General features: G+C 43.0%; 1 protein-coding gene across 1 annotated transcript in view; it reads left to right on the top strand.

Annotated features, from left to right (window-relative positions):
• Nucleotides 1–26,748, top strand: part of KPNB1 (karyopherin subunit beta 1) — a 102,803-nt gene that overhangs the window by 66,764 nt on the left and 9,291 nt on the right. Inside the window, exons 17-20 of the mRNA XM_053697667.1 lie at nucleotides 8,332–8,439; nucleotides 8,583–8,726; nucleotides 8,922–9,027; nucleotides 14,208–14,322. Coding sequence (XP_053553642.1) covers nucleotides 8,332–8,439; nucleotides 8,583–8,726; nucleotides 8,922–9,027; nucleotides 14,208–14,322 — 473 coding nt within the window. The remainder of the gene's footprint in view (nucleotides 1–8,331; nucleotides 8,440–8,582; nucleotides 8,727–8,921; nucleotides 9,028–14,207; nucleotides 14,323–26,748) is intronic.

Here is a 26,748-nt window from a genome sequence, read left to right as displayed (position 1 = left end):
TTGGTCATTCAGAAAAAGGGAAAAGCAGAGACACTAATTTCAGGCACAGCTCTTACATTTTTTTATTTCTTTATTGAAATATTAGAAATAGCCAGGAATGTTACAACGAATTGTCAAACAATGACAATTTAGACTGTCATACTGATGTAGGTATACTGGAACCTGAGATATAGATCTACTGCAAACTGTACAATTTTATTTCTCTTGCTTCTCCAATAAATATTTTTCCTAAGATATGGTGAGTCCACGTCAATTACTGTTGGGACTATCACTCCTGGCCAGCAAGAGGAGGTAAAGAGCACCACAGCCAAACTGTTGAGTATCATTTCCCTTCCCACAAGCCCCTGTCATTCTCTTTGCCTTGGTGCATGGTGGGGGTACAAAATATATTCTAGTAGGATATTATTGGTGGCAGTGTGCAGGCACTTCATGTGAGAGTTGGTAAAGGGGTTAACCAGCTTCATGAAGCTAGAATATTTGACATAAAATTAGATACTCTGTACGTTTTTAGAGTTTATTCATTTTTGATGGTGATGGGCTTGTTTGGCTTTTTTTTTTTTTTTTTTTTTTTTAAATCTGAGGTTAGGTCTTTCTGCAACATTGCAGAACGGGTGTTTGTCTTGACTTGAGAGCACTTATGTTATCGTTTAATGCGGGGCACATGCTCGGTCAACAGTGTGAAAGTGTCTGCCTTGAGAGTACTTTTTTTCTGGAGTGTATCCCCTGGTCTGAAAGACGGAATTCATTTGGGCTCCATTTTGCCTGGTAGTTCTTGCGCCGGACAATGGCCCCGCCTCCCTTGTTAATGAAGAAAAGAGTGGCGCCATTTCTGTCTCTTGTTGAGATCATGTGACCCCCGTACTTTGAGATCGAAGCGGCGGGTTTAGAGGCAGAGTTTGTCTCCGGCTATCAGCCTAAACCCCAATCTGTTGTGTTGATTCTTGCCTAGCACTTGAGTCCTCTCCTCGGCCATCAGTGGCTCAGTGCATGTAGGTAATCTGTCTGATGGTAGTGGCAATGGACATCATCCCGTTCGCCCGTTTCCACCTCAGACCTCTGCCGTTAAGCATGTTTGGACAGTGGAACGGAGATTATGCGGACCTGTCTCCGTGATTACAGCTGGAGCAGGAGACAAGGGATTGTCGTCTTTAGTGGTTGTGTCAGGATCATCTCTCCCAGGGAAGCTGCTTTCGCAGACCCTCTTGGGTGATTGTGACGACAGACGCCAGCCCTCTGGGATGGGGAGCTGTCAGGGGCTCTAAAGGCTCAGGGAACATGGACTGGGTCTGAGTCTGTTCTACCCATAAACATTCTGGAACAGAGCAATCTTCAATGCTCTTCTAACCTGGCCTCAGTTAGCCTTGGCTCGGTTTATCACGTTTTAGTCAGACAACATAACTTCAGTGGCTTACATCAACCATCAGGGAGGAACAAGGAGTTCCTTAGCCATGACAAAGGTAGCCAAGATAATTCAGTGGGCAGAGACCCACAATTTCTGCGTTGGCGATCCACATCCCAGAAGTGAACAACTTGGAGACAGATTTTCTGAGCAGACAGACCTTTCACCCGGGGAAGTGGGAACTCCGTCCAGAAGTGTTTTCAAGCGTGATTCTCAAATGGGAGACAGCCGGAACTGGACCTCATGGCATCTCGGCAGAATGCCAAACTCCCGAATTTCGGGTCAAGGGATCCTCAGGCGTTTTCTGATAGACGCTCTGGCGGTACCCTGGCATTTCAGTCTCTCATACCCGTTTCCCCCGTTCGCTCTTCTACCTCGGGTCATTGCTCGAATCAAACAAGAGGGTGTCGGTGATCCTCATTGCACCGGTGTGGCCTCGCAGGATTTGGTATGCAGACCTGGGGGAGATGTCATCTCTTCCACCTTGGAAACTTCCATTGAGGAAGGACCTTCTAATTAAAGGGCCCTTCCTTCATCCAAATCTAGTTTCTCTGAAGCTGACTGCTTGGAAATTGAACGCTTACTTTTATCTAAGTGTGGATTTTTAAAATCGGTCATTGAGACCATGATTCAGGCTTGTAAGCCTGTGACTAGAAGGATTTATCATAAGATATGGCGTAAATATCTGTATTGGTGTGAATCCAAAGGCTACTCTTGGAGTAGAGTTCGGATTCTTAGAATTTTTTGTCTTTTCTCCAAGAGGATTTGTAGAAGGGTGTATCGACAAGCTCCCTAAAGGGTCAAATATCTGCCTTGTCCATTTTGTTACATAAATGTCTGGCGGATGTCCCAGACGTGTAATTGTTTTGTCGGGCCTTGGTCAGGATCAGGCCTTTGTTTAAGCCGGTTACTCCTCCCTGGAGTCTTAACCTAGTTCTTAAAGTTCTTCAACAGGCTCCGTTTGAGCCAATGCATTCCTTAGATATTAAGTTATCTTGGAAAGTTTTGTTTCTTGTTGCTATTTCATCTGCTCGTAGAGTGTCAGATCTCTCGGCATTACAGTATGAGCGTTACACTTTTTTTTTTTTTTTTTTTTTTTGACACGATGAGTCCACGGATCATCTTCACTTATGGAATATTCACCTCCTGGTCAGCAGGTGGAGGCAAAGAGCACCACAGCAGAGCTGTTTAATAGCTCCTCCCTTCTCCCCCCCACCCCAGTCATTCTCTTTGCCTACGTTAGTGATAGGAAGAGGTAAAGTGAGGTGTTAGAATAGATTCTTCAATCAAGTTTATTTTTAAAGTAGTGCAAGATTGTGCTGCTATGTCTCTTCAGTAGAGCTCTTGGTGGCTTTAGAGCAATCGGAACTGGTGGGACATAATTCTCACTGCACCTCCCATACATTTATGCTGCCCTTATCCTGATGGCCTAAGCATGTCTAACTCAGGCCTTAGCATTTTCCACAAGGCTATAGGAGGGAGAGGATCTCTTAAACCTGTTGGCCTGTCCTGCTGTCGGACAGCATTAAGGTAAGTGCTGACTTTTTTTTTTTTTCTGGGGGATAAATACATCAGAGGAAAGTGGGCACTTTGATTATACCTTTACCACATATAATGCTCAGAAATGGCGTTTTTTATATGGGACATCAGGCTCTCTATGTATGGAGGTTTTTTTCATGGTAACTTACGTACTGGGGCTGGGAGTTAAGTTTATATCCCTATCGGTTCATTTTTATTAAAATAAAGCCGGTCGTGGTGTTTATATTAATGCCCGCGATGGGCGGGGCTATTTGTGCGCGCTTCAGACTCCCTTAGAGGCGATTCATATTAAGCTGCGCGGTTTTCAACTGGTCTGGTACCCGGAGACGTTCTGGTTTTAGCTGTGGGGCGTCTTTGCTCTCAAACAAAGCAAGGACAGTTGGAGATTAAGTATTGCTCTAGAACCGCATGGTTTTCAGCAGAACAGGCAAGCGGTTGTTCGTGCTCTAGAGACCTTATCTTCTACACCACTGGGACATTGCCGTAAGACCGGTCGGCAGGTACGCACCTCAGCAGAGCTGCTGAGGCGTAGAGGTGTCTGTTGTGAATAAAAACCTTTGTTTATCTAGAAATCTTTTTTTTTTTTTTTTTTTAAAGCAGGAAAATAGTTTACATTTAAAATTTAAAGGCACAGTATCTTCAAAATTTGAGTTAGGGTATTCAGTTTAAATTTTGCTTTTCATTTTGCAACACATTTTTTTTTCTTTCCCTGCAGTTAAAACGTTTAGTTTAAATTTTTAAAGGGCCAGTAACAATTTTTTGTATTTTTTTTTTAAACTTTATTTTCTGTTCTTTAATATGTATTTAGAAGCTGTGCAAAATGTTACTTGCACCATGTGTTTGGATGCCAACGTGGAACCACCAATTCCTTTTTGTACCTCATGTATTGAGTGGGTTTAAGCTATAAAGTGAATTTTTCATGAACAAAATTTTTCAAAAGTGGATGTTTCTTCCTGAGCAGGCAGACCTTTCATCCGGTGGAGTGGGAACTCCATCCGGAAGTGTTCGACAGCCTGATTCTCAGGTGGGATCAGCCGGAATTAGATCTCATGGCATCTCAACAGAATGCCAAGCTCCCGAGATACAGGTCGAGGTCCAGGGACCCCCAGGCAAAACTGATAGATTCTCTGGCGGTACCTTGGACCTTCAGTCTAGCATACCTATTTGCTCAATTTGCTCTTCTTCGGGGCATTGCTCGAATCAAGCAGGAGAGGGCATCGGTGATCCTCATTGCACCGGCCTGTCCTCGCAGGATTTAGTATGCAGATCTGGTGAACATGTCATCTCTGCCACCTTGGAGACTTCTGTTGGAAGGACCTTCTAATTCAAGAGCCCTTCCTACATCCAAATCTAGTTTCTCTGAAGCTGACTACTTGGAGATTGTACACTTAATTTTATCTAAGCGGGGCTATTCTGTCAGAGACCATGATTCAGGCTTGTAAGCCTGTAACTAGAAAGATTTACCATAAGAGTGTAAATATCTCGGTGCAAATCCAAGGGCTGCTCTTGGAGTAGAGTTGGGATTCCTAGAATTTTGTCCTTTCTCCAAAAAGGTTTGCAGAAAGGTTTATCAACAAATTCCCTGAAGGGTCAAATCTCTGCCTTATCTATTTTGTTACACAAACGTCTGGCAGATGTCCCAGATGTACAATCATTTTGTCAGGCCTTGGTCAGAATCAGGCCTGTGTTCAAACCAGTTACTCCATGGAGTCTGAATTTAATTCTCAAAGTTCTTCAAGGGGCTCAGATTAAACCTATGCATTCCTTAGATAAGTTATCTTGGAAAGTTTCATTTCTTCTGCTCGTAGAGTGTCAAAGCTCTCAGCATTGCAGTATGAGTCTCTCTATCTTATTTTCCATTCAGATAAGGTAGTTTTACTTTCTAAATTAGGATTTCTTCCTAAGGTTGTTTCTGATCGGAACATTAATCAGGAGATTGTTGTTCCTTCCTTGTGTCCTAACCCTTCTTCTCAGAAGGAACATCTTATGCACAATTTGGACGTTGTCCATGCGTTATAGTTTTACCTGCAGGCGACAAAGGACTCACGAGGGCTGTTGCTTCCTCGTGGGCATTAAAAAATGAAGATTCTGTGGAACAGGTTTGCAAGGCTGCAACTTGGTCTTCTCCACACTTTTTCAAAGTTCTACAAAGTTGACACTTCTGCCTCGGCTGAGGCTGCTTTTGGGAGAGGTTTTTCACGCAGTGGTGCCTTCCGTTTAGATTCCCTGTCTTGTCCCTCCCATATCTGTGTACTCTAGCTTGGGTATTGAATCCCATTGGTAATTAAAGATGATCCGTGGACTCATCGTATCACGAAAATTTATGCTTACCTGATACATTTTTTTCTTTTGACACAATGAGTCCACGGCCTGCCCTGTTCTTGAAAGACAGGTTGTTGGTTATTCTAAACTTCAGACATCTCTACACCTTGGTTTTTCCTTTCTATCCTTCGGTCAAATGAGCTTTGCCACCTCCTTCTGACCAGGAGGTGAATATCCCTTTAGTAATTAGTAAAGATGATCCGTGGACTCATTGTGTCAAAAAAATTCATTTCTCTTGTAAGGTGTATCCAGTCCACGGATCATCCATTACTTGTGGGATATTCTCATTCCCAACAGGAAGTTGCAAGAGGACACCCACAGCAGAGCTGTAATATAGCTCCTCCCCTAACTGTCATAGCCAGTCATTCTCTTGCAACTCTCAACAAACAAGGACGTTGTAGGAGAGAGTGGTTAAATATAGCTATAGAAATGAAAATTCACCTGACTGAGTCCAGGTTATCAAAGCTTCTAAATTCCTGCCGGGTTCTTCATTCCATTCCGCGTCATTCGGTGGTTCAGTGTATGGAAGTAATCGGCTTAATGGTAGCGGCAATGGACATAGTGCCGTTTGCACGCTTACATCTCAGACCGCTGCAACTATGCATGCTCAGTCAGTGGAACGGGGATTACACAGATTTGTCCCCTCAACTGAATCTGGACCAAGAGACCAGGGATTCTCTTCTCTGGTGGCTATCTCGGGTCCATCTGTCCAAAGGTATGACCTTTCGCCGGCCAGATTGGACAATTGTTACGACAGATGCCAGCCTTCTAGGTTGGGGTGCAGTCTGGAACTCCCTGAAGGCTCAGGGATCTTGGACTCAGGAGGAGTCTCTCCTTCCATTAAATATTCTGGAACTAAGAGCGATATTCAAGGCTCTTCAGGCTTGGCCTCAGTTAGCAACTCTGAGGTACATCAGATTTCAGTCGAACAACATCACGACTAGCTTACATCAACCATCAAGGGGGAACGAGAAGTTCCCTAGAGATGTTAGAAGTTTCAAAAATAATTTGCTGGGCAGAGATTCACTCTTGCCACCTATCAGCTATCCATATCCCAGGTCTAGAGCACTGGGAGGCGGATTTTCTAAGTCGTCAGACTTTTCATCCGGGAGAGTGGGAACTCCATCCGGAGGTATTTGCACAACTGATTCATCGTTGGGGCAAACCAGAACTGGATCTCATGGCGTCTCGCCAGAACGCCAAGCTTCCGTGTTACGGATCCAGGTCCGGGGATCCCAAGGCGACACTGATAGATGCTCTAGCAGCGCCCTGGTCTTTCAACCTGGTTTATGCATTTCCACCGTTTCCTCTGCTCCCTCGACTGATTGCCAAGATCAAGCAGGAGAGAGCATCAGTGATTCTGATAGCACCTGCGTGGCCACGCAGGACCTGGTATGCAGATCTAGTGGACATGTCATCCTTTCCACCATGGTCTCTGCCTCTGAAACAGGACCTTCTACTTAAGGGTCCTTTCAACCATCCAAATCTAATTTCTCTGAGGCTGACTGCCTGGAGATTGAATGCTTGATTTTATCAAAGCGTGGCTTCTCTGAGTCAGTTATTGATACCTTAAGACAGGCACGAAAGCCTGTCACCAGGAAAATTTACCATAAGGTATGGCGTAGATATCTTTATTGGTGTGAATCCAAGGGTTACTCATGGAGTAAGGTCAGGATTGCTAGGATATCTTTTCTCCAAGAAGGTTTGGAAAAAGGATTGTCAGCTAGTTAAGCGTCTGGCAGATGTTCCAGACGTTCAGGCATTTTGTCAGGCTTTAGTTAGAATCAAGCCTGTGTTTAAACCTGTTGCTCCACCATGGAGCTTAAACTTGGTTCTTAAGGTTCTTCAAGGAGTTCCGTTTGAACCTCTTCATTCTATAGATATCAAGCTTTTATCTTGGAAAGTTCTTTTTTTGGTAGCTATTTCCTCGGCTCGTAGAGTCTCTGAGCTATCTGCCTTACAATGTGATTCTCCTTATCTGATTTTTCATACGGATAAGGTAGTCCTGCATACCAAACCTGGGTTCTTACCTAAGGTGGTATCTAACAAGAATATCAATCAAGAGATTGTTGTTCCATCCTTGTTACACAATCTGGACGTGGTCCGTGCTTTAAAGTTTTACTTACAAGCTACTAAAGATTTTCGTCAAACATCCGCTTTGTTTGTTGTCTACTCTGGACAGAGGAGAGGTCAAAAGGCTTCGGCAACCTCTTTTTCTTTTTGACTAAGAAGCTTAATCCGCTTAGCCTATGAGACTGCTGGACAGCAGCCTCCTGAAAGGATTACAGCTCATTCCACTAGAGCTGTGGCTTCCACTTGGGCCTTTAAAAATGAGGCTTCTTTTGATCAGATTTGCAAGGCGACGACTTGGTCTTCGCTTCATATTTTTACAAAATTTTACAAATTTGATACTTTTGCTTCTTCGGAGGCTATATTTGGGAGAGAGGTTTTATGGGCAGTGGTTTCTTCCATTTAAGTACCTGCCTTGTCCCTCCCTTCATCCGTGTACTTTAGCTTTGGTATTGGTATCCCACAAGTAATGGATGATCCGTGGACTGGATACACCTTACAAGAGAAAACACAATTTATGCTTACCTGATAAATTTATTTCTCTTGTGGTGTATCCAGTCCACAGCCCGCCCTGTCTTTTTAAGGCAGGTAATTTTTAAATTTAAACTACAGTAACCACTGCACCCTATGGCTCCTCCTTTCTCGGCTTGTTTTCGGTCGAATGACTGGCTATGACAGTTAGGGGAGGAGCTATATTACAGCTCTGCTGTGGGTGTCCTCTTGCAACTTCCTGTTGGGAATGAGAATATCCCACAAGTAATGGATGATCCATGGACTGGATACACCACAATTAAGCATACATTTTCTTTTTGTGTTATGATTCATATTCTCTGAAAAATGGCCAAGAAATCATAATTTCTTCCAGGGTTTGTAAACTTATGAGCACAACTGTGTATGTATATGTGCGTGTGTAAATTTAGTGGTCCCTGAGGTCCGAAAGATTGGCGACCCCTGATAGACACAAAAAAACCTAACCGTGAAATCCTTTTTTATGTTCCTAGGTATGCCTGGCTGCTGTGGGGCTGGTAGGAGATCTTTGCCGTGCTCTGCAATCAAACATATTGCCCTTCTGTGATGAGTTCATGCAGCTTCTATTAGAAAACCTAGGGGTAAGAAAATCAGACTTGGGGCATTTCACATAACATTGGATGACAAACTATATAGATGTTCCTTTTTCAAAGCAAATTAGCTGTGTGTGTGTTCTTTGAAAGGATCTTTAATTAAAAAAAATCCCTACTTTTTTTTTCTTCAGAATGAGAACGTTCATCGCTCTGTGAAGCCACAGATCCTGGCAGTGTTTGGAGACATAGCACTTGCCATAGGTGGAGAGTATAAAAAGTATCTTGAAGTTGTGCTCAACACACTGCAACAAGCATCTCAAGCTCAGGTGGACAAGGTATGTAGGACGGCATTAAGTCCATTCACATTATGTGGATGTCAAAAAGAACTGAATCTGATCACATGCTAGTAACAACTTTGTAATAGTGCTAGGATAAGTTTCCAACTGAACTTTGCTTGCTGCCTTAGTAATAAAGTCCATATAAAGCAGCTAGTCTGAATTTAAGTGTATCTTCCCTCACGCTTTCTCCAGACAGACTACGATATGGTTGATTATCTTAATGAACTGCGAGAAGGCTGTTTGGAAGCGTATACAGGAATTATCCAGGGGTTGAAGGGTGACCAGGAGAACGTGCATCGTAAGTGTCAAGTTGAGGTTGTGCTCAGGTATATCATTCCAGATGTGTGCTGCCAAGCTTTTTGAGGTGTAAATGTTTCAAGCCTATGTGGCTTTTACTTTAATTACAAACTTTAGCTCGGTTACTGCTTAACACTTATTTTATTTTTTAATACTGTAATGTGTAGTTTCACTGCATCAGAGTAAAAATGCTTGCGGTAATACAGCTGATGTTTGGCAATGTTAGGAAGAGATTATGTAGAAGATAACTTGAAAAATACGGAGTGCCTGGTCATTGGTAACTAAAAATTGAGACCTCGTACTCTGGCCAGCTAATTGAAGTGCAAGCAAGGGCCACAGACATTTAACTTGTTGTACCCAGATGTCTGCATTGATTTGATGTAGTTAAAGGGACAGTCTACTTCAGAATTTTTATTTAAAGATAATCCCTTTTATTACTCATTCCTCAGTTTTGCATAACCAACAGGTTTGTTTTTTTTATTGAATATCGGAAGAGTCCACAGCTGCATTCCTTGTTGAAAATACTGAACCTGGCCACCAGGAGGAGGCAGACACCCAAGCCAAAGGCTTAAATACCTCCCCCACTTCCTCATAACCCCAGTCATTCTTTGTCTTTCGTCACAGTAGGTTGGCAGAGAAGTGTTAGAAGATTTCGGAGTAGTCTCTTATGGAGGGTAGTACTCTTCGAGATGGGACTGAAGTTTTAAGTAGTCCTGTCACCCACTCGGTGAGAGCATTGGTGAAAGAGTCCGGAGATGCAGGGAGAGTCTTTCTGCAAATACATCCCGACTCATATTAACAGCTCTATAAGCAAACTGCGTTGAGTGAAGGAAGCAGGCAGCGAAACTCGTCAAGTCTATGTCAGAAGCAGCACTACTGTCTGTCACGCTTGAAGGACCGTGTTACTGTTCCACAGCATAAATTCTGGTAAGATTGTTTCTTTTTTTATACATGTATGATGACGCAAGAAGACAGGGTCACAGTGACTCCTTTTATCTGTATAGAATTAAGGGTTAATATCTCCTGAGGGGGATTATTGAACAGTGAGGAATAATGTTTGTTTGGTTTTATGCTGTTTTTATGTGACGTTATGGGCTCCTGGGCTGTTATGGAATATACTGGCTTCACTTTAAGATCTGTGCTGCTTACAAGCTTGGGGCACTTTTTCTCATAGCAGGGATGGTCCTGCATTGTGCACCATGTGATTCATTCACTTTTCCTGAGTCATAATTCTCTGTACTTCTGTCTTCCCTGCTCCTGTTAGATGGCAAACTTTATTAAGAATGAATGGGACAGGATTGGATTCCTTTTTTTCCCTCTTCTCCATTTAACAAATTTGTTCCCGGTCCTGGACTCTATGGCGTTGTGAGGTTCTGTCCCTAATAGGGGATGGCGCTAGCTTCACCCTTCCTAAATGTACAACTATCCCGCTTAAGGATAGCTCTAAGTTTAAAGAGCCCATGGAAAACAAATGGGAAGCTCTGTTAAGAAAGATGTTTCAACATACGGTATACTTGTTTTTTTCAACCGGCGGCGGTTGCTGGAGCAGTTATCTACTGGTGCGACTCCTTACGGTACTTGTTTGAGGGGTAGTGTCCCCTTGACGTTATTCAGGGTAGAATTAAGGCCTTGAGGGTTGCTAATTCTTTTTATCTGCGATGCTAATATGCAGAATTATTCGTCTGAATGCTACGTCTTCAGCTTTTTCTGTTCAGGCCCATTGGGCTCTGGCTGAAGTCATGGTCTGCGGATACGACTTCTAAGTCAAGGGTGCGCTCCTATCACAAGAGAATATAAACTAGTCTAAGGGACAATTTTCTTTCTGTTAAAGCCCATGTCTGCAGTCCTCGGCTAAGCCAGAGCAAAAAAAGAGCTCTTGGACGCAGGCTCAGTCCTGGAATAAATCCAAGCAGAGCAAGAAACCTGCCGAGTCTAAGTCGGCATGAATGGGCGGTCCCCGGTCCTCTTCTGGATTGTGTAGGGGGCAGACTGTCGCTCTTTTCTGTCGCTTTTTATCAGGGACGTGCAGGATCCATGGGTCCTGGAGGTCATAGCTCAGGGTTACAAGAACACAAGGGCAGATTCCTTCTCTTTATCCTGTCTTCATGACCAGAGAGGAGGGAAGCCTTTCTGAGGTGCTTACAGGATCTGTCCTCTTAGGAGTTATTATCCCAGTGCCTATTATAGTGAGAGGTTTTATTTTTATATTTATATATAGTCCCCTCGTTCCAGATGGAGACAATAAGGTTCATATTCGTCTTGTTTGATAAGGGCAGTTCATGACCACAATAGATCTGTAGGATGCTCCCTTCTCGTGCCAGTCCTCTAGGGCCACTTCCTAAGTTTTGCGTGCCTGGACCTGCTTTTCCAGTTTATTGCTCTTCCGTTTGGTCTAGCTACGGCTCCAGGAAATGGTTTTTTAAGAGTGGCCCATTCAGAGTTTCTCCTGTCTTCAATCCCATGGATGGAAGACAATTAGAGAGGGTTCTCTTTTATCAAGTACCAGCGTAGAATTTGCGGGTACTATAATAGAATGAGAATATTTCTAACAGACCAGAGATGTTGCATGCTGGCTTTAACATGTCTTGCCCTCCAACCCTCCTTAAGGCCTTCTGTGGCTCGGGTATGGAGGTGATTGGTCTTATGGTGTCCAGCATGGACATTTCCTTTGCCAGGTTTCACCTCAGACTGCTGCAACTGCGCATGCTGAAGCAGTGGAACGGCGATCATTCTGATATGTCAACAGATTTCTCTGGACAACCGATTGAGAGAGTCGCTCTGTTTTTGTCTGGATCGCTTGTCCCGAGGGACGTCAGTCTTAAGACAATCTTGGGTGATTGTGACTACGTTTGCAAGTCTGTCAGGATGGGAAGCTGTTTAGGGTGCCAGGAAGGCACAGGGCCTATGGACTAAGGAGGAAAGCTCCCTCCCAATCTCATTTTGGATCTTCGTGCAATACACAATGCTCTGAGGGCTTGGCCTCTGCTGGGTTTGTCCCACTTTTGTTTGTTGTCAGCGATCCACATTTTGGGTGTGGACAACTGGGAAGCGGATTTCCTCAGCAGACAATCCTTTTATCTGGGGGAATGGTCCTTTCATCCTGAATGTTTGTGGAGATTTGCAAGAGGCAGCTCTTATGACGTCTTTTTACCAAGCTACCCAGATATGGGTTGAGGTACAGGGATTCTCGGGCAGAGATAACAGATGCAATAGCGGTGCCTTGGAGGTTCAACCTAATTTCTTTTCCGGCCGTTACCACTACCTAGTGTAGTGGCTCAAATAAAGCAGGCGTCTGTGATACCGATTGCTCTTTTTTGGCTGCGAGGAATATGGTTCGGATCTAGTGGGGATCTCCTCTGTGGAAGTTACCTTGCTGGAGGGATCTGCTGACCAAGGTCTTCATCAATGTCTAGATTCTGAGGCTGACTGCGTAGAGAGTGAACACTTAGTCCTAGCCAAGAGGGTTTTCTGAGTTATTTTTACTCATTCAAGCTGGTTGCTCGTCTCTATCATAAGGTGTGGAGGGCCTTATTCTGTTTTCCAGGATGAACTGGAGAAGGGCCTTTCTGCAAGTTCCCTGAAGGGACAGATTTCGGACCTGTCTGTTACTGCACAAGATGTTCGCTGAGCTTCCGGGTGTGCAGTCATTTATTATGGCTCTGCTAGGTTCAGACCTGGGTTTATATCTAATGCTCCTCCTTGGAGCTTACATCTTGCTCTTATAGTTTTGCAACGGACTCCGTTGGAGCCTATGCATGAAGTAGGCATTAAATTGTTGTTGTCTTGGAGGGTTCCTTTTCTGCTGGCTACTGCTTCTGCACACAGAGTATATCTGATTGGTGCCTTGCAATGTGTCCCTCGTTATCTGGCTTTCCATGCTAAGACAATTCGCAACATCAATCCAGAGATTGTGGTTCCTTTCTTTTGTCCTGATCCTTCTTTGTCTAAGGATCAGTACAACGTAATTCTGGATGTGGTTTGTGCCTTGAAGTTTTATCTTCAGGCCACAAAGGAATTTAGACAAACTTCTTTCTTTTTCGGGAAGCGTAGGGGTCAGAGGTTTTCAACAGTCTTCCTTTTTTTTTTTCTCCCTCCTTTGGTGTCATCCGTTTAGCTTAGTCAGTGATTACGGCTCCTTCTACAAGAGCAGTGGTTTCCTCTGCTATGGATCAGATTTGTGAGGCTGCTACCTGGTCCTTACATAATTTTTCCAAATTTTACAAGTTTGAGGTTATTGCTTCTGCTGAAGTAGCCTTTGGGTATACAGGTTTTGCAGTCTGTGGTGCCCTCAGTTTATGGTCTGCCTCCTTTTTTCCGTCCCGTTAGCATTCCGTGTACTCTAGAGCTTGGGTATAGGTTTCCCACAAGTAAGGAATTCAGTTGTGGACTCTTTCCATACAGAAGGAATTATACAGAAGGAAAGGAAATTATCTGGTAAGCATAATTTTGTTTTCCTTAATATGGGAAGAGGCCACAGCTCCCGTCCGTGTTCTCCGATGGGCGGCCCTAAATCTAAATTCTTGCACCATTTTTTACCCTGATATTTCTCCTACTGTTCCTTGTTCGCTCTGCAGAATGACTGGGGTTATGAGGAAGTGGGGAAGGTATTTAAGCCTTTGGCTTTGGTGTCTCTGACGCCTCCTGGTGGCCAGGTTCAGTATTCCCCACAAGTAAGGAATGCAGCTGTGGACTCTTCCCATACAGAAGGAAAGGAAATGATCTGGCAAGCATAATTTATGTTAATATACTTTTTTTCCTCTGATTACCTTGTATCTAAGCCTTTGAAGACTGCCCCCTTATTTCAATTCTTTTGACAGTCTTGCATTTTAGCCAATCAGTGCCCTCATACAAGTAACTCCACGGGAGTGAGCACTGTTATCTATATTGCACACGAACAAACGCCCTCTAGCTGTGAAACCCTTTAAAATGCATTCAGATAAGAGGCGGCCTTCAAGGGCTTAGAAATTAGCATATGTGCTTATCCAGGTTTAGTTTTAAACTAATACCAAGAGAACAAAGCAAATTTGATAAAAGTAAATTGGAAAGTTGTTTAAAATTACATACCATATCTGAATCATGAAAGTTTAATTTTGACTAGACTGTCGCTTTGTTTTTTAAAGCAGTCGAAAATGTGATCCTGTATATGCAGACACAATTGAAATTATTTTGGTATTCCTGCAGCTGATGTAATGCTTGTTCAGCCCCGTGTTGAATTCATCCTGTCGTTTATTGATCACATTGCTAGTGATGAGGATCACACAGACAGTGTGGTGGCATGTGGTGCAGGTCTAATTGGGTAAGTATTACATATGTAAGCCTTTGATAAATTTGCTTGCAGTAACTAGCTGTGAATGCTTCAAACAGTAATTTTTAGAAGTATTCTAAACTTAATCACCTCTAGAGAAATAATATGCAGGTCTTTGGATAGACTTATTTTAGGCTATCTTTGACGTGCTAGACCTAGAACTTGTGTTAATTCCACAACTTTCAGCCTTCCAAAAACCCCAGGAAGGGGGTTTCAGTAGGAGGAATTTTCTAAACCAATTTTATTTTCAATTGAACAAATACTTTAAGGAATGCTCCTAGTCTTGATTTAGCTAAGCTTTTTTTTTTTTTTTTTTTTTTTTTTCTTTCATACAGGTTGGTGAGAGTCCATGATCCATTACTCCTGGGAATTGCTCTTCCCTACCACTAGCAGCAGGCAAAGATTCCCAAGTCCCACAAACTATAAAAATGCCTTGCACCTCACTGGCAACTGTCTTGTCTTCACTTCCACTGGAGAAGGTTAAGCAATGAAGCTATGCATTTTATTCTTCAGTGATAGGGCAGGGATTGTAAAAGGGATGTATCTGGAGTATTGGAATGTAATTTCACCTATTGGGATTTGTCACAAACCTTGTCGCAGTGATTTGTCCTTTGTCGTCTTTTGGTCCCTCAATATACTCCTATTTCAGATCCTCTTATGTTTTAGCACTGGTTTTGGCTTCCTACTGGTTTACTCCAGTGTAGAGTCTATTGGTAAGTACTTCATTACTTCATTTTTTAATTTTATGTTTGGCACTCTGTAAGCCTGTATACACATAGGTAATGTGAGAATATATGCGTGTCTATATAACCTTGGGACAGTTATAGATTTGTAGGTAATTAGTTTTTTATTAAGGTGTCTGTAAATGTGTGTGGGTTTAAAATCACCTGGAGACCACATTAAAGGGACACTGGACCCAAATTTTTTTTCTTTTGTGATTCAGATAGAGCATGCAATTTTAAGTATTTTCTAATTTACTCATGCTCTCTCAATAACGAAATAAAATTTTTTGGGGTTCAGTGTCCCTTTAAGGATAGGAAATATGAGATTTTTCCAGAGTTTGGTTTTAGCCAGTTATTTCTTTTTAATCCTGCATTCCCTCAGTGTTTAAATTTTGGAAATCTATTTCCAAAGTGGATGGGGCAATTTCTACTTACTTTACATACTATTTCCTTAGTTTCAATCCTTCCAAAGGAGGGTTTTTCTCTTAAGTGTAGTCAGTCCACGGGTCATCCATTACTTATGGGATTATATCTCTTCCCCAACAGGAAGTTGCAAGAGGATCACCCAAGCAGAGCTGCTATATAGCTCCTCCCCTCACATGTCATATCCAGTCATTCTCTTGCAACCTAACTAAAGATAGGTCTTTGTGAGAGGTCTGGTGTTTTTAAGCTTAGTTTATTTCTTCAATCAGAAGTTTGTTATTTTAAATGGCACCGGAGTGTGCTGTTTGTGTCTCAGGCAGCATTAGAAGAAGAATCTGCCTGCGTTTTCTATGATCTTAGCAGACGTAACTAAGATCCACTGGCTGTTCTCATACATTCTGAGGAGTGAGGTAACTTCAGAAAAGGGGAATAGCATGCAGGGCCCCCCTGCAAACTAGGTATGTGCAGTAAATTATTTTTCTGAGGAATGGAATTGACTGAGAAAATACTGCTGATACCAATGTAATGTAAGTGCAGCCTTAAATGCAGTGATAGCGACTGGTATTAGGCTGATGAGTGTGTGTACACTGAAGTATTTTTCTAGGGAATGGAATTGACTCAGAAAATACTGTTAATACTGAAGTAATGTATGCGCCTTAACTGCAGTAAAAGCGTCTGGTAGCAGGCTTATTAATAACACTTCATAACTTCTAAAATGTATGTTCGTAACGTTTACTGGCATGTTAATCGTTTTTTGTGAGGTACTTGGTGATAAAACTTATTGGGGCATGATTTTTACCACATGGCTAACTTTTGTTTCTGCATAGAAACAGTTAACTGAGCTTCCCCTCTGTGTAATATGAGTGGGAGGGGCCTATTTTAGCGCTTTTTTGCGCAGTAAAAATTCAGTCACAATCTTCCTACTTCATCCTCCATGATCCAGGTAGTCTCTAGAGAGCTCAGGGGTCTTCAAAATTCATTTTGAGGGAGGCAATCAGTCACAGCAGACCTGTGACAGTGTGTTTTGACTGTGATAAAAACATTAATTATTAAATTGTTATCCGTTTTTGGGTATTAAGGGGTTAATCATCCATTTGCTGGTGGGTGCAATCCTTTGCTAACTTAATACATTTACTGTGAAAATTTGGTTGCTATAACTAATTTGGTTCATTGTTTCACCTGTGACAGCTTTTTGTGCTTCTTAAAGGCACAGTAGCGTTTTTTATATTGCTTGTAAATTTATTTGAAAAGTATTTTCCAAGCTTGCTAGTCTCATTGCTAGTCTGTTTAAACATGTCTGACACAGATGAATCTGTTTGTTCACTGTGTATGAAGGCCAATGTGGAGCCCCATAGAAATTTGTGTACTAAATGTATTGATGTCACGTTAAATAAAAGTCAGGCTTTACATGTAAAGAAATTATCACCAGACAACGAGGGGGAAGTTATGCCGACTAACTCTCCTCACGTGTCAGTACCTTCGCCTCCCGCTCAGGAGGTACGTGATTTTGTGGCGCCAAGTACATCAGGGAGGCCCTTACAAATCACTTTGCAAGACATGGCTACTGTTATGACAGAGGTATTATCTAAATTGCCAGAATTAAGAGGCAAGCGTGATAGCTCTGGGTTAAGGACAGAGCGCGCTGATGATGTGAGAGCCATGTCCGATACTGCGTCAGTGTTTGCAGAACATGAAGACGGAGAGCTTCATTCTGTGGGTGACTGATCTGATCCAGGGAGACTGGATTCAGAGATTTCTAATTTTAAATTTAAGCTTGAGAACCTCCGCATATTGCTAGGGGAGGTATTAGCGACTCTGAATGATTGTAACACGGTTGCAATTCCAGAAAAATTATGTAGGTTGTATAGATACTATGCGGTACCAGTGTGTACTGACGTGTTTCCTATACCTGAAAGGCTTACAGAGATTATTAGCAGGGAGTGGGATAGACCCGGTGTGCCTTTTTCCCCTCCTCCCATATTTAGAAAAATGTTTCCTATAGACGCCACCACACGAGACTTATGGCAGACGGTCCCTAAGGTGGAGGGAGCAGTTTCTACTTTAGCTAAGCGTACCACTATCCCGGTGGAGGATAGTTGTGCCTTTTCAGATCCAATGGATAAAAATTGGAAGGTTACCTTAAGAAAATGTTTGTTCAACAAGGTTTTATCTTACAGCCCCTTGCATGCATTGCGCCTGTCACTGCTGCTGCGGCATTCTGGTTTGAGTCTCTGGAAGAGGCCATTCGCACAGCTCCATTGGATGAAATTATGAACTAGCTTAAAGCACTTAAGCTAGCTAACGCATTTGTTTCTGATGCCGTCGTACATTTAACCAAACTTACGGCTAAGAACTCCGGATTCGCCATCCAAGCGCGCAGAGCGCTATGGCTTAAATCCTGGTCAGCTGACGTGACTTCTAAATCTAAATTGCTTAATATTCCTTTCAAAGAGCAGACCTTATTTGGGCCCGGCTTGAAAGAAATTATCGCTGACATTACGGGAGGTAAGGGCCATGCTCTGCCTCAGGATAGGGCCAAATCAAAGGCCAAACAGTCTAATTTTCGTGCCTTTCGTAACGTCAAGGCAGGAGCAGCATCAACTTCCTCTGCTCCAAAACAGGAAGGAGCTGTTGCTCGTTACAGGCAGGGCTGGAGAACTAACCAGTCCTGGAACAAGGGCAAGCAGGCCAAGAAACCTGCTGCTGCCCCAAGACAGCATGAAGAGAGGGCCCCCTATCCGGAAACGGATCTAGTGGGGGGCAGACTTTCTCTCTTCGCCCAGGCTTGGGCAAGATGTCCAGGATCCCTGGGCGTTGGAGATCATATCTCAGGGATATCTTTTGGACTTCAAAGCTTCTCCTCCACAAGGGAGATTTCTTCTTTCAAGGTTATCGGCAAACCAAATAAAGAAAGAGGCGTTTCTACGCTGTGTACAAGACCTCTTACTAATGGGGGTGATCCACCCAGTTCCGCGGATGGAACACGGGCAAGGATTCTATTCAAATCTATTTGTGGTTCCCAAGAAAGAGGGAACCTTCAGACCAGTCTTGGACTTAAAAATCCTAAACAAATTCCTAAGAGTTCCATCATTCAAAATGGAAACTATTCGAACCATCCTACCCATGATCCAAGAGGGTCAGTACATGACCACAGTGGACTTAAAGGATGCCTACCTTCACATACCGATTCACAAGGATCATTATCGGTACCTAAGATTTGCCTTCCTAGACAGGCATTACCAGTTAGTAGCTCTTCCCTTCGGATTAGCTACGGCTCCAAGAATCTTTACAAAGGTTCTGGGCTCACTTCTGGCGGTACTAAGACCGCGAGGCATATCGGTGGCTCCGTACCTAGACGACATTCTGATACAAGCGTCAAGTTTTCAAACTGCCAAGTCTCATACAGAGATAGTTCTGGCATTGCTGAGGTCGCATGGGTGGAAGGTGAACGTGGAAAAGTTCTCTATTACCACTTACAAGGGTTCCCTTCCTAGGGACTCTTATAGATTCTGTAGAGATGAAAATTTACCTGACGGAGGCCAGGTTATCAAAACTTCTAAATGCTTGCCGTGTCCTTCATTCCATTCCACACCCGTCAGTAGCTCAGTGCATGGAAGTAATCGGCTTAATGGTAGCGGCAATGGACATAGTACCATTTGCGCGCCTGCATCTCAGACCGCTGCAATTGTGCATGCTAAGTCAGTGGAATGGGGATTACTCAGATTTGTCCCCTCTGCTAAATCTGGATCAAGAGACCAGAGATTGGTGGCTTTCTCGGCCCCATCTGTCCAAGGGGATGACCTTTCGCAGGCCAGATTGGACGATTGTAACAACAGATGCCAGCCTTCTAGGTTGGGGCGCAGTCTGGAATTCCCTGAAGGCTCAGGGATTATGGACTCAGGAGGAGAAACTCCTCCCAATAAATATTCTGGAGTTAAGAGCAATATTCAATGCTCTTCTAACTTGGCCTCAGTTAGCAACTCTGAGGTTCATCAGATTTCAGTCGGACAACATCACGACTGTGGCTTACATCAACCATAAAGGGGGAACCAGAAGTTCCCTAGCGATGTTGGAAGTCTCAAAGATAATTCGCTGGGCAGAGTCTCACTCTTGCCACCTGTCAGCGATCTACATCCCAGGCGTGGAGAACTGGGAGGCGGATTTTCTAAGTCGCCAGACTTTTCATCCAGGGGAGTGGGAACTTCATCCGGAGGTCTTCGCTCAACTGATTCATCGTTGGGGCAAACAAGATCTGGATCTCATGGCGTCTCGCCAGAACGCCAAGCTTCCTTGTTACGGATCCAGGTCCAGGGACCCGGGAGCGGTGCTGATAGATGCTCTGACAGCCCCTTGGGTCTTCAACATGGCTTATGTGTTTCCACCATTTCCGATGCTTCCTCGACTGATTGCCAAGATCAAACAGGAGAGAGCATCGGTGATTCTGATAGCGCCTGCGTGGCCACGCAGGACCTGGTATGCAGACCTAGTGGACACGTTGTCCTGTCCACCGTGGTCTCTGCCTCTGAGGCAGGACCTTCTAATTCAGGGTCCTTTCAACCATCCAAATCTAATTTCTCTGAGGCTGACTGCATGGAGATTGAACGCTTGATTCTATCAAAGCGGGGTTTCTCGGAGTCTGTTATTGATACCTTAATACAGGCTAGGAATCCTGTTACCAGAAAAATTTACCATAAGATATGGCGTAAATATTTATATTGGTGCGAATCCAAGAGTTACTCATGGAGTAAGGTTTGGATTCCTAGGATATTGTCTTTTCTACAAGAGGGTTTAGAAAAGGGCTTATCTGCTAGTTCGTTAAAGGGACAGATTTCTGCTCTGTCTATTCTTCTACACAAACGTCTGGCAGAAGTTCCAGACGTTCAGGCTTTGGCTAGGATTAAGCCTGTGTTTAAGACTTTTGCTCCGCCATGGAGCTTAAACTTAGTTCTTAACGTTCTTCAAGGCGTTCCGTTTGAACCCCTTCATTCCATTGATATCAAGCTGTTATCTTGGAAAGTTCTGTTTTTGATGGCTATTTCCTCGGCTTGAAGAGTCTCTGAGTTATCTGCCTTACATTGTGATTCTCCTTATCTGATTTTCCATTCAGACAAGGTAGTTCTGCGTACTAAACCTGGGTTCTTACCTAAGGTAGTTTCTAACAGGAATATCAATCAAGAGATTGTTGTTCCATCATTGTGTCCTAACCCTTCTTCAAAGAAGGAACGACTTTTGCATAATCTGGACGTAGTCCGTGCCCTGAAGTTCTACTTACAGGCAACTAAAGATTTTCGTCAAACTTCTTCCCTGTTTGTCGTTTACTCTGGACAGAGGAGAGGTCAAAAGGCTTCGGCTACCTCTCTCTCTCTTTTTGGCTTCGTAGCATAATACGTTTAGCCTATGAGACTGCTGGACAGCAGCCTCCTGAAAGAATTACAGCTCATTCTACTAGAGCTGTGGCTTCCACCTGGGCCTTTAAAAATGAGGCCTCTGTTGAACAGATTTGCAAGGCTGCAACTTGGTCTTCACTCCACACTTTTTCAAAATTTTACAAATTTGACACTTTTGCTTCTTCGGAGGCTATTTTTGGGAGAAAGGTGCTTCAGGCAGTGGTTCCTTCCGTTTAAAGTTCCTGCCTTGTCCCTCCCTTCATCCGTGTACTTTAGCTTTGGTATTGGTATCCCATAAGTAATGGATGACCCGTGGACTGACTACACTTAACAAGAGAAAACATAATTTATGCTTACCTGATAAATTTATTTCTCTTGTAGTGTAGTCAGTCCACGGCCCGCCCTGTCTTTTAAGGCAGATCTAAATTTTAATTAAACTCCAGTCACCACTGCACCCTATGGTTTCTCCTTTCTCGTCTGGTTTCGGTCGAATGACTGGATATGACATGTGAGGGGAGGAGCTATATAGCAGCTCTGCTTGGGTGATCCTCTTGCAACTTCCTGTTGGGGAAGAGATATAATTCCATAAGTAATGGATGACCCGTGGACTGACTACACTACAAGAGAAATAAATTTATCAGGTAAGCATAAATTATGTTTTTTTTTTGTTTTGTTTTTTTAAGATCACACTAGTATCTTACTCATATGGCTGCTGCTTCTTTTCTTTCTCTTGATTTTTGGGCAGTTCTGACTATTCTGCTAGTAAAGATTTTTTTAAAAACCTTTTTGTCAAATTTGCTTGTTTTTTAATTTGTTAAAGCCTTTCTTTGGCAACACTTTCTAGGGCTTTGTCTTTCTAATGATACGAGTCCACCTTTTTTTTTTTTTTTTTTTAAGACTGTCTGCTGAAATGGTTTAATCCAGGCTTATCTTTTTTTTTTTGACAAGTCCACGGATCATCTTAATTACTAATGGGATATTCACCTCCTGGTCAGCAGGAGGCGGCAAAGAGCACCACAGCAGAGCTGTTAAATAGCTCCTCCCACTCCAGTCATTCTCTTTGCCTATGTTAGTGATAGGAAGTGGCAAAGTGAGGTGTCAAATAAGATTCTTCAATCAGTTTATTTTTAAAGCAGTACAAGATTGTGCGGCTTTGTCCTGGGGTGTAGCCGTAGTCCATATTGGTCTCTTCAGTAGAGCTTTGGTTGCTTTAGAGCAATGGGAACTTGTGACATAATTCTCAATGTGCCTCCCATAGATTGTATGCTGCCCTGTTTGTGAGAGTGAGACAGAAAAAATATTCTACTTTTTATTTCCACAGGCCAATGTGAGGGAGAGGACCTCGCAAGCCGGGTGAGCTGCCTTGATGCCGGGCAGATTTTTAAGGTAAGTGCTAATTTTCTTTTCTGGGGTTGTACGTAGAAAGATTGGCACTTTACTTCATACATGGCAACAAGAGGACGTTATCCATAGGAGGGATAAGTCATAGGGCAGTTTATGCAGGCACTGGGGACGTGGAGAAGTGGCTTATATTTAGGTTTGGGGCATACAGTTTTTGACACTATAAAACTATTTCTATATTTATTCTTAGGGGCTGTTGGCAACTCCCTACGGCTTTAGTGTAGTCCAAACAACCGACCGGGAGGTTAAATTTGTCTGTGCTTTAGCCTGTTTGGTGCAGTCCTACTCCCGACTACCTCATTTACATATTCTAGCCGACTGGGAGTTTTTAGCAAAGACTGCCATGATGATGGGGTTTTCAGACTTCTTTGCGCAGTCAGGCTGGGCGAGCTGAGGTGGAGAGGCAATGTGAGTCATACAAGGGACCTTTAAGACTGGCATGATGGAATTTGTCAGACCACACTTTCTAATCTAAGGTGTTAGCCGCCTGGGAAATTTAGTTGGATATGCCCACGATGGGCGGAGACAATCTATGCAGCATTCTGGCGCGCTGTGTTCATAGCTCTTATCCGGTACGGAGCAATGGTGGGTCTCCTGCTGCATTGTCACGCAGCAGAGAAGCTTCACATTCAGTTTCAAAGCCTTATTTAGGAAGGATATTCCGGATGGGTATTTTCTCTAAATAGTTGGTTTCTCATCTGTTGGCAAACACCTCAGCAGGATTTAGCTGAGGTTTGGGGATGTTGGAAACTCAATTTGTAACTACGTTTCACATTGCACAAAAATAAAGCTGTTTATTTTAACTTTTAAAGACGCAGTAACGCCAAGAATATTTGATCTTGCTGTGAATGCAGCGGTCCAGGAGGCTCTTCAACATGTGATAACATTTTGGATGTTAATAAAATAGATATTAAGAGGAGTTAGGATGTTGCTCTTAACATTTAAAGGCCCAGTAACTCTAGTTAGGATATTCTATTTTATTTGATTCAAATGTGAATAAAACATTGTCATGATACAATCATGTGGAGTAGTTGATACCTGGATTGGCTACCCTGCAGAGGTGGTATTGAGTTCTCAGCCTGGAAAAGGTTAATGTGAATTGCCTTTTCCTGTGTGAAAACTGCTTTGAGAAAAGCTGAAACGCGCCCCCCCCCCCCCTTAGTAGTGTAACTGTGTAGGAATGCAGAACGCTCCTCCCCTTGGAGACTAATAGTGGGAGCTAAGACTTGTTTGCATTGGTTGCACTCATTGTAAATTATAACCAGTGTGTTGTCTTTGACAAGACAAAAAATTTGGTTTAAATGTGTAACGGACTTGGTGGGCAGAACTGCCCTGTGGACCAGACCACTAACATCAGGACCGGCATTCTCCACATATCTAAAGGAACTTGGTAATAAGTTAGATATTGTGTGTAATTCTTTTCATGTCCCATTTTCTTTTTAAAGAACTGTAGCTTTGCACTTGTATGTTACTTTGAATGTCTTTATAATTTTGCACTGTGTAACCTGTATTGATATTTTTGTTATTAAACACGTAGAAAATCTCATTCTGTCTTTTGGGCTCTAATATCCAAATTCAGACTCCTGTTGAGACGAGGTTAAAGGCACGTTGCCTAATTGTTAAATAGTGAGTTTTTAGGGGTTCCCCAAAACTCCCCTTTAATTTAAAAAGTTTTGGTGGTGGCAGCAGGGAAATTGTTAGAGCAGTGTGGACAAGATTTGGGGTCTAATGTGCTATCCCTTTTAAGGTCCTTTTTGCAGAGTTGCAAGGATAAGGGAACCAGAGCTGTGTGCCATTAACCACTTCATGCCCACACCCTCTATTGTGACGTTGAGAAGGTTTGATTTGTCACAAACATTCTTTATGCTGGGATAATGACCTTTCTATTCCTCATGTATGGAGAGGATTTTACAGGTCAGTGATAATCATCCTTTCTCTTGTTAGGTGTATCCAGTCCACGGATCAGCCATTACTTGTGGGATATTCTTCTTCCCAACAGGAAGTTGCAAGAGGATCACCCACAGCAGAGCTGCTATATAGCTCCTCCCCTAACTGCCATATCCAGTCATTCTCTTGCAAGCTCTCAACATTGCTGGAGGTAGTTAGAGTAAAGTGGTAAAATATAGTTCGTTTTTTCTTCAATCAAAAGTTTGTTTTTAAATGGTACCGGAGTGTACTATTTTATCTCAGGCAGCATTTAGAAGAAGAATCTGCCTGCGTTTTTCTATGATCTTAGCAGACGTAACTAAGATCCACTGCCGTTCTCACATATGTCTGAGGAGTGAGGTAACTTCAGAGGGAGAATGGCGTGCAGGGTATCCTGCAATAAGGTGTGTGCAGTTTTTCTAGGGATGGAATTTGCTAGAAAATGCTGCTGATACCGGATTAATGTAAGTAAAGCCTAAATACAGTGATTTAATAGTGACTAGTATCAGGCTTGCTATCAGAGGTATATACTCTGATTAATGTGCAATATAAAACGTTTGCTGGCATGTTTAATCGTTTTTATATATGCTTTGGTGATAAAACTTATTGGGGCCTAGTTTTTTCCACATGGCTGGCTTTATTTTTGCCTAGAAAGTTTCCTGAGGCTTTCCACTGTTATAGTATAAAAGTTACAGTTGGTGCAGTTAAAATTACAAACTGTGACATTCAGCTTCCCTCAGCAGTCCCCTGCATGCTATAGGACATCTCTGAAGGGCTCAAAAGGCTTCAAAAGTAGGAGCTGTGGCACTTATGACTGTTTAAAAAACATATTTTTCGTTTTGTTAATCTGTTTTTTGTATTAAGGGGTTAATCATCCATTTGCAAGTGGGTGCAATGCTCTGCTAACTTGTTACATACACTGTAAAAATTTCGTTAGTTTAACTGCCTTTTTTCACTGTTATTTCAAATTTTGGCAAAATTTGTTTCTCTTAAAGGCACAGTATCGTTTTTTTATATTGCTTGTTAACTTGATTTAAAGTGTTTTCCAAGCTTGCTAGTCTCATTGCTAGTCTGTATAAACATGTCTGACATAGAGGAAACTCCTTGTTCATTATGTTTAAAAGCCATGGTGGAACCCCATAGGAGAATGTGTACTAAATGTATTGATTTCACTTTAAACAATAAAGATCAGCTGTTATCTTTAAAAGAATTATCACCAGAGGATTCTGACGAGGGGGATGTTATGCCGACTAACTCTCCCCACGTGTCGGACCCTTTGACTCCCGCTCAAGGGACTCACGCTAAAATGGCGCCAAGTACATCAAAGACGCCCATAGCGATTACTTTGCAGGACATGGTGGCGATCATGGATAATACCCTGTCAGCGGTATTTGCCAGACTGCCTGAATTCAGAGGAAAGCGCGATAGCTCTGAGGTTAGACGTAATACAGAGCGCGCAGATGTTTTAAGGCCCATGTCTGATACTGCGTCACAATATGCAGAAGCTGAGGAAGAGCTTCAGTCTGTGGGTGACGTCTCTGACTCAGGGAAACCTGATTCAGATATGTCTACTTTAAGTTAAGCTTGAGAACCTCCGGGTGTTGCTTGGAGAGATTTTAGCTGCTCTGAATGACTGACACAATTGCAGTGCCAGAGAAATTGTGTAGACTGGATAAATACTACGCGGTGCCGGTGTGTACTGACGTTTTTCCAATACCTAAAAGGTTTACATAAATTATTACTAAGGAGTGGGACAGACCTGGTGTGCCGTTTTTCCCCCCTCCTATTTTTAGAAAAATGTTTCCAATAGACGCCACCACACGGGACTTATCGCAGACGGTCCCTAAGGTGGAGGGAGCAGTTTCTACTTTAGCAAAGCATACCACTATCCCTGTCGAGGACAGTTGTGCTTTTTCAGATTCAATGGATAAAAAATTAGAAGGTTACCTTAAGAAAATGTTTATTCAACAAGGTTTTATCCTGCAGCCCCTTGCATGCATTGCTCCTGTCACTGCTGCTGCGGCATTCTGGTTTGAGTCTCTGGAAGAGCCCTTTCAGACAGCTACTCCATTGACTGAAATACTTGACAAGCATAGAACACTTAAGCTAGCTAATTCTTTTGTTTCTGATGCCATTGTTCATTTGACTAAACTAACGGCTAGGAATTCTGGATTCGCCATCCAGGCGCGTAGGGCGCTATGGCTTAAATCTTGGTCAGCTGACGTGACTTCAAAGTCTAAATTACTTAACATTCCCTTCAAGGGGCAGACCCTATTCGGGCCTGGTTTGAAGGAAATTATTGCTGACATTACTGGAGGTAAGGGTCATACCCTTCCTCAGGACAGGGCCAAATCAAGGGCCAAACAGTCTAATTTTCGTGCCTTTCGAAACTTCAAGGCAGGTGCAGCATCAACTTCCTCTGCTACAAAACAAGAGGGAACTTTTGCGCAATCCAAGCCGGCCTGGAAATCTAACCAGGCCTGGAGCAAAGGCAAGCAGGCCAGAAAGCCTGCTGCTGCCTCTAAGACAGCATGAAGGAACGGCCCCCTATCCGGTAA

Source organism: Bombina bombina, chromosome 1, assembly GCF_027579735.1.
Source record: "Bombina bombina isolate aBomBom1 chromosome 1, aBomBom1.pri, whole genome shotgun sequence".
Lineage (NCBI taxonomy): Eukaryota > Metazoa > Chordata > Amphibia > Anura > Bombinatoridae > Bombina > Bombina bombina.
Note: the sequence above shows the minus strand (reverse complement) of the source record. Positions and strands in the feature narration are given on the sequence as shown.